We start from the raw sequence: 8,749 nt of genomic DNA on the forward strand, positions 1-8,749 counted from the left end.
TTTTTTTTTTTTTTTTTTCTTTCTCACTTAATACATTGCCATAAAATTATCTCCAGAATACAATACTGTCACAACCATTGTGACACCCCTGTTTTGTGAAAAAAAAAAAGTGATGCTTTGCAAAGTTGCAAAACTCTATTCCACCATTTGATAGCAAATGAACTCCCTTAAAGTTAAGGATTGAAAATGTAAAAAAAAACAAAACAAATAAATGAGAATTTCCTTCTTTCCTTAACTTATTTGATTTATTCCTTATTAATAAAACACCCCTCAGATTGATACCAGTCATACCCTGGGTATAATCAATCTACAACGTACTTTTATATATTTCCTTCAGAATGGTAGTATTCTTCCCAGACAACTTTATTGTGGAGACTTGACTGGAAGAGGGGGTAGAGCAAGACAAAAAGGAGTGAAATTTCAAGAAGCTGGCTTAGGGGTTAGTGCTGACGAAGATGATGATGGATTTGGGTTTGTCATGGCTATTCTCGCCTCTTCACAAAGTGCTGACAGTTGAGTGAATCCATGCAGTGTTTTACTATCAAAACCAAACGATTCCACCTGAAATGAAAATGTTTGGAATATCTTATTGTAATATGTGGTTAGGAAAAGTGTGACAGTAATATGGTTAGTAATGTGGTTAGAAAATTGTGTTACAGTAATATGATGGTTAGAATATCATGTAAGTGTAGCATGTAGTCTAGAAAAATGTGACAGTGAGATCATCATCATCATCATCGTTTAACGTCCGCTTCCCATGCTAGCATGGGTTGGACGATTTGACTGAGGGCTGGCAAGCCAGAAAGCTGCACCAGGCTCCAATCTGATCTGGCAGAGTTTCTACAGCTGCTGGATGCCCTTCCTCACGCCAACCACTCCGAAGGATAATTGTATTACAAAGTAAAACGTTGAAGCCTATCTGAAGTGTTTTGGTATCAACACTACAATAGCAGTGAGTCTTACACAATATGGTACAATGGCATCACAGGGCGTTCTGCCTTAACATGTTAAAGGAGCTAAATGAGGTCATTTGACCTGCTAAAAACAACAGCCAATGACTAATGATGACAGAGTGGTGGTGCTGCTGTTGCAGTTGATGTAGTAATTTCATACTGGAATTTGTACAGATGAGAGATATAGTAAACTGAATCAATCTCAGTATATTATTGGTATTTTATCAATGGCACAAGGATAAAAAACAAAATCAACACTATTAAGATTTGAACTCAAAACAAACACCACTAAATATCTGAAAAGGCTCTCAGTCCACCACTTTACTGCTATGATTCCCACAAGCTCAGAGTAATCACTCCAACTGAAGTAAAAACTGCTATTTGACTGGGTTAATATTAATGGTGTAATAAGGGGAGGCTTCACCCTACCATGATGCAATCATGAAAGGCTCCAAATGCAAAAACAGAAACTAAAGCCATTTGCATACTGTACCAGAAATACAGGTAAGTACAAACCATAAGTATTATTTTTATTAGTCTGGAGGGAAAGCATTACCCATGATTTTTTACAAGGTCTCGAAGATTGGTGGGAAGAAGAGAGGAATGTATCCTCAAACCTGACATCTGACCAAAATGCTCACAATAAGGCAGACTTTGTTAAAGGCACTTTAAGTGCAAGGTGGTGATGTTTAACTGAGTAACTGGTTATATCTATGACAAATTTAAGACTTGACAGAATTTCAATTCAGAATGCAAAGTCCTGGAATAAATTAAGAAAGGTACCTGGTTCCATCAGTAAACTGCTCTGGGTTGATGCTTTTTTTTTTTATATACTGCATTTGTTTCAGTTAATTTTGAAAATTATGAAGAATTTAGTAAATTGACTTTGTCATAATTAAGCTGATGTTTGGGACATAATGTGAAATTTTAGTGGAATGTTTTAATTTAGGTAACATTAAAAAAAAAGGAACAAAGAACAGTCTCAGGTAGTTTGATATCAAAAAGGTTAAACAGATGGCAGAACAATCTTCACAAGGGATTTGGTTAATAACCAGATCCATTTTACACATTATAACAGTTAAGATTAATTTCTTTTGAATGGGTACAAGGCCAAACATTTAGGGAAAATAATGAGGTTCATTAAATTATTCTGTATTTTATGGCATTTTATATCATTGTCCCTAGAGAAATTAGAGGATGAGTTAACTGTGACAAGAGTTGAACTCCTAACTGAGAAGTATACATATAACCCAATACACTGCTGTCACAGCCAGTTCTCACATCCAAACAATAATGATTTCTCATATCAGCACAACACCACCAATTTGCAGAAGGGGCTTTAGTTAATTGTTTTTTGTTTAATATATAAAGCAGGGAAGGCAGCATTCATTGCCTTTTTTATGGCTTCTGAGACTGATACCACAACTCCTGATTTGCTGCAGTAGGAAGCAATGCATCAAGGTAGCCTCCTCAGACTGGGAGTTTGGTCTAAATTCTTGCAATATACACGGTTCCACTAAAGTTACCCAAGTGATGGTGTTGAAACAGACAAATGTTTAAATCTAGCATGAAGTAAACAATTAGTCTTTTTTTATTTTGTTACCTCTTCATTCAACCATAGAGGGATCAAAATCAAGACTTAAACGTCCATCCTACCCCCACCCAATAAAACAACAACAACAAAAAGTAAAATTTACCTGTTGTGCATAGTGTTCAATGTCGATGATCAACTGCTGACGAATCTTGTCATCATCTGTCATACCTGGGAGACCAGTGCTCACACCTGTCCCACGAGCTTTCTTTAATCGCTTCAGGCTGTCTTCCATTTTCTTCACTGACGTCAACACATCTGATGTTGATGTGTAATACCTACAGGGAAAATTAATTACCAAGAAGTATTCAGTTAGTAACATCATTTGATGATGAATATGGATGAGAAATAGCTATAGAGCAGGGGCTCTAAACCATTTTTTATCTATGGACCCTTTGATTACTATTTTATTCTGGTAGATCCCCATAGCCATTCGATGTTTAAAAACTAGCTTTATAGAAACTTGTGTAGGTTGAACTATGGAAAATGCTAGAGAAAGAAACCTAGCTGTTTCTTGCAGTACATACCAATACATACATCTAAAGCAAAATTTTTTCAGGGGCCCTAAAAATACTATTGTGGATCTCCAATTTACTATTTTGTTGCATGGACCCCCAAAAATCTTATATGGACCGCAGTTGAGAATCACTGCTATAGAGGAATAATCAAGCAATTTTGATAACATGGTATCACCTTCAGTTTCACTGTGCAGCACTTAGAGCAAATTATTTCTCCTAGAGCCATGAACCAACCTGTTGCATGCATATATGTTATCATCATCATTTTAACATCCATATTTCCATGCTTGCATGGTTCATACATAATCACTGAGGCAGGTTTTCTATGGCTTGATGCCCTTCCTAAGCAAGATAACATTTCCCCATGGCCAGACAAAGGATGCTGCTTTTATGATGATAACATTCATTTGTAATCATTGCATGATATCAAGACGAAGAGACACACATACATGCATGTGCACACACACACACACACACACACACGAATCCAATTCACATCAATCTTGCAGTCAGAGGCACACAGAGTTAAGCTTTGAGCTACAAGTGAGGAAACATTACCAAAATCTGAGTAATAATGGTTGCTTTTGATCAGGTACAAAGTTAATTTTTATAAAGCAGAGGCACAACATAGTAGTGTTTTCTACTGTAACCCCAGGCCAAATAAACTTTGTAATAGATTTGTTAGAAAGAAGTTGATCTTATAAACGTGTGTGTTTCTCTCCTTGTATTGACATCACATGATAGTTGTAAATAAGTGTCACTGTCATACAAGCAATGTCATTCATTTCCTATCTTCTATGTAAACATGCCTGGCTATGGATGGATATGAGGGAACAGGTGACAGCTGGCAACAGGATAGGCATCTGACCACAGAAAATCTGCCTTGATGAATTCTATTTGACCCATGTAAGCATGGGAAAATAGATATTAATATGATGAGGATTATAATGATGAAGATATTCTAACTCTGGAGCAAGATCCTGAATTTTGTTAGGAGAATACAGCCAATAAAATCAAGTCCAGCACTTGACTAGTGTTTATTTCATCTTCTTTTTTTCATTTATTTTATTTTATCTTTGTCAGACAAATGGAAGCCACAGTAAAATAATAATAATTTTTTTCCAGGGGTTGTTGAAATAAACATAATTAATATCATCTTTTTGAGTTTGTAGTCATTCATTATTGAAGATCACCAAGCTCAAATTGGCATATATGCCTGCTCTGGTTTTGCCTGGTCTTTGGGGTCTAGAAGTGATTTATAAGGCTTTTCTGGTTCAGGAATCCTTTACTATGTATAAAATATGTATAGGAAGGTGCAGCACTTAGGATGCTTTGTGGAGTGAATGAAATAGTGACATAAAAGGTTTGATGCAACTGACTACATGCCAACTTTACATATGTGTGGTAATGTTCCTATGTATTATATAATCATCGTCATTTTTATGAAATAAATGGAATTGATCCAATCAAACATATAACTGCTTTCCTTTGTACAAGAAAATGACTTTTTGCTTGAGAAATTAATCAATAAATAAGATCATACTTGAGAAAACAATATTGAGTATAAGGAGAAAGTAATGAACAGCAAATGAACTATTAAAACAAAGAAATTTAACATACTGTTGAGCAAGATTCTCCAAGACTTGCTTAGCTATGGCTTGCTTCCTGCTTTCACTTAGTATAGCTTTATGTTCACTAAAAAACATGTTGAGTGGCTTAAACAAACCAGTGGTGTATGAAGATGTTTTGGTCGGGACCTAGAAAGGTAAGAAAATTTTTTTAAATTTAAAAAGTAGATGTCTTTTAATCACTTGGAGTAGTTGCATTAACAGGATATTGCAACAACTAGCCCTGATTCAATGGTTGAAATCAATGTCATTTATACCATATTGTGTCCATAGCCAAAAAACTGAGGCAACCAGCTGAGAATTTGATGGTTTATATCAATATCACTTATATTGTGTCCATAACCAAGAAACTTAACAATAATAACTAGTTCTGCAGTAATTCATCTCTGATCACTCTAGCAAACATCATGGTTCAATTTCTGTCCTCCTATCTTAAGAGTATTTTTTAGCTAGGATTTTATTAGTGTTAACTCATTATTCCATAACCAGTATTAATGTTTTATTCATAAATCCATGTACTACCCATTCATAAGAGAGATGACTGAATGTATAACAATTAATCTCAGACTGGCAAGTAGACAAAGTCTCAAATATATCTCTCATCACTGTGTTTTTAAGTATATCTTTCTGCATGGTGTTGTTTAGATTTTAAGACCAAGGTTACTAGTCTTAACTCTTCTTTTCATGACAAAACTCACTGTCCTCTAAATCCATCATAACAGATCACTCTTTGACAAAATCCTTATCTCTGTGATTTTATTATCATAAAAATACTTCCTTAGATTATTTCAGTGTCACAGCTCTCTACACTGTTCTATAGATTTTAACATCATTGATAGATTACAACCTAAAGAAATAAGGAATTTTTATACAGTTAATTAAAAAGTTAAAAAGTCACATTATGAGGAGCCTTCGTTAACCAAGGACTCACTGTATCATACCAATAAAAAATAAACTTCCTTTACCTCTCTGTTTGTCCGCCGAAACAAACGAGGAATATCTGCCACTTGCTTCAGGTGAACACTACACTGACAGGTTAATTCTTGAATAACGGAGTTTTGAAACTTTGGCACGTTACACAACACATTTGTCTGAGAGTCATTAAATGCATCTGCAAGACAAAACAGAAGTCAGGATGATCAGGTACAAAATCTAAAGACAGTTTTTAAAGGTTACAAACAAAAGTCAAATTAAAAGTGTCCTTCTCTCCCTTCCACACTCATTTATTACCAGATGCAAAGACAAAGTACACAAATATATGGTGATTCTACAAGTACCTTTAGTATTTCAAGGATTTATAAAAATCCTTTTCTTTCTCTTATTGTTACAATTTACTTTTCATATATTTTTGATATTATCTGCTGCTGGTGTCAGTGTGTTTTGTATATTTAGAAAAATGTCCAAATTAAAGGATGAAAAATGTTCATTATTTTAAAAGTGATACTATATTGTATGTAGTATGCATATATATATAAATATATACACACAGACATGCAGGAAGTAAATAGACACCTTTAATTTTCAAAATCTTTTATTTAATATGCAAAGCAAACAATTGAAATGCAATCGATAAGTAGGACTACATACTTTGGTATTTAGTTTGCAGTTTTTAATTAAGAAACTCTTTTTGGCATTGAACTGATGAGCTTTGTGATTGTCTCTTGTGGAATTTCTGCCCACTTTTCATGCAACAATCGAAGCAATTCATCTTTAGATTTAGGTTTCTGTTGAGTTTTTGGTATAGCTCTATCTAGTATGTTCCAAAGATTTTCAATTGGGCTCAGGTCAGGAGATTAGCTCAGCCAAGGAAGCTTTTTGATCCCATTTTCAGTCAGCCATTGTTGATTCCTTTTCGCTGTGTGGCATGGAGCCCCATCTTCCATGAATAAAAACTCATTTTTCATTATGTCATCATGTGAATACATCAGAAGTAGTCCTTGCTTAAGTATTTCAATGTATTTTTCAGAGTTTATGGTTCCAACACATTCGATCAGCTCAGAACGACCATTGCTGGTGACAGCTCCCCATACCATTACAGAGATACAGCCATGTTTCACAGTTGGTTGGAGTCGTTTCAAATCGAATTCTTGATTAGGAAGCCTCCAGACCCAAACATGTCCACTGTCTGAAAATAATGCAAATCTGGATCCATCTGAGAAAATCACTCGATCCCAAAATAAACAGGATTTTTCTGGCATCTCGTTAGCCCATTTCTTTCTTTTCATGATATTAATTGGTTGAAGGAGAGGTTTTCTTCTAGCTTCTCGTCCACAATACCCAAGCTTATGCAGATATGTAACACACGTTCTTGGACTAACTGCTAGCTGTTTTGCAATGTCAGAAGCCTTCGAACAGGGTTCGTTTTCCACAGTTCTCTTTAAACAGCGAAGCTTCCTTTCTGAGGGCCCAGGTTGGCCGGGACAAGAATCTGTTGATTCTTTTCCTTGGTTTTTGAATTGCACTATAATTCTATTAACAGTAGCAAGAGGAATTTGAAGATTTTTGGCAATTTTTCGCTAGCTAAGACCAGCCTCAGATTGCCCAACAATACAACCTCTTGGAAAATCTGACAGTTCTGCTGAATTTTTTGTGCATGGCATGGTTACTCTTCACAAATGTAAAATATAATGGCACCTGGGAAGAAAAAGAATAATTACATTGTAAATTCTATACTGCTGAAAACATATTAAGACACTTAGATCAGAAATTTTGAAAATTCAAGGTGTCGATTTACTTCCTGCATGTCTATGTATGTGTGTGTGTGTGTATGTATATATATATATACTCTTTACTCTTTTATTTGTTTCAGTCATTTGACTGCGGCCATGCTGGAGCACCGCCTTTAGTCGAGCAAATCGACCCCAGGACTTATTCTTTGTAAGCCTAGTACTTATTCTATCGGTCTCTTTTCACCGAACCACTAAGTTACGGAGACATAAACACACCAGCATCGGTTGTGAAGCGATGGTGGGGGGACAAACACAGACACACATATATATATATACATATATATATATATATATATATATACATATATACGACACGCTTCTTTCAGTTTCCGTCTACCAAATCCACTCACAAGGCTTTGGTCGGCCCAAGGCTATAATAGAAGACACTTGCCCAAGATACCACGCAGTGGGATTGAAACCTGGAACCATGTGGTTGGTAAGCAAGCTACTTACCACACAGCCACTCCTACGCTTATATAGATTTATATATGTAAGGGTGTGGATTCTACCAATCCACAGCCTGTGAGTTCTACTAATCTACTGCCTAGTATATCAATATATTGATAACAGATACTATACCAGAGGACATAAATATTTACTCTCATTTAATAATCATTAACTGTACTGAGTTATACATTTACCTTTTATTAAATCTATATTTTGATACCCAATGGATTCCAATTTTGGTCTGATATCTTTCTCAAACATAGGGAAAATCTGAAAGGATAACATAAGTAAAACTGTATAAGATTATAAATAACAAAATTTATGAATTAGGTTCACTTATGTATGAAGGGCAATGTTGTAGATCAGCATATCATGGCCACTGAATGCAGAATGTGTGTGTGGGCTGAATATAAATGAGGCAAGCTTGCTCTACTGGACTGTAAACTTAATGTGTATGAATGATGGAACACAAATGAGGATAAGAGAAATCAGATGTAATGTGCAAAAGAGAAGACTGAGGTAGTATGGATCTGTGTAGAGCAGGGGTTTTCAAACTTTTTGACTTGCGGACCCCTTTATATTTCAGGCTTTACCTTAGGGACCCCCTTATAAACGCTTATGAAATTTATACATAAATATCTGCTTAAAATAACATATATTTTTGCATTTATTTATTTAACAGCATTTAACAAATAGGTTTATTGTCAATTAAAAGATTTCGATTAAAAAACATATATAAAATCAAATTGCCCATAAAAAGTATTTGCTGTCCACGGACCACAGTTTGAAAACCCCTGGTGTAGAGAATGACAGTTGGATAAAGAAATGCCATATGATCTTAATAAAGAAACCTGTGAAAGAAGAAAAAGTGCATGAAAAACAT

The 8,749-nt window shown here is 35.1% G+C and overlaps 2 protein-coding genes across 4 annotated transcripts in view; one reads left to right on the plus strand and one right to left on the minus strand.

The window, feature by feature from the left end:
* Nucleotides 1-8,749, plus strand: part of LOC106871104 (endoplasmic reticulum lectin 1) — a 488,243-nt gene that overhangs the window by 242,563 nt on the left and 236,931 nt on the right. The window lies entirely within an intron of this gene.
* On the minus strand, nucleotides 213-8,204 carry LOC106867917 (conserved oligomeric Golgi complex subunit 2). The gene is made up of 5 exons (XM_014912988.2): nucleotides 8,061-8,204; nucleotides 5,656-5,801; nucleotides 4,683-4,819; nucleotides 2,651-2,822; nucleotides 213-561 (listed from the first exon to the last, which is right to left on the minus strand). The coding sequence occupies exons 1-5, from the start codon at nucleotides 8,149-8,151 to the stop codon at nucleotides 421-423; spliced, it is 687 nt and encodes a 228-aa protein (XP_014768474.2). The 5' UTR covers nucleotides 8,152-8,204; the 3' UTR covers nucleotides 213-420.

The sequence above is a fragment of the Octopus bimaculoides genome, chromosome 11 (assembly GCF_001194135.2).
Source record: "Octopus bimaculoides isolate UCB-OBI-ISO-001 chromosome 11, ASM119413v2, whole genome shotgun sequence".
Taxonomy (NCBI): Eukaryota; Metazoa; Mollusca; class Cephalopoda; order Octopoda; family Octopodidae; genus Octopus; species Octopus bimaculoides.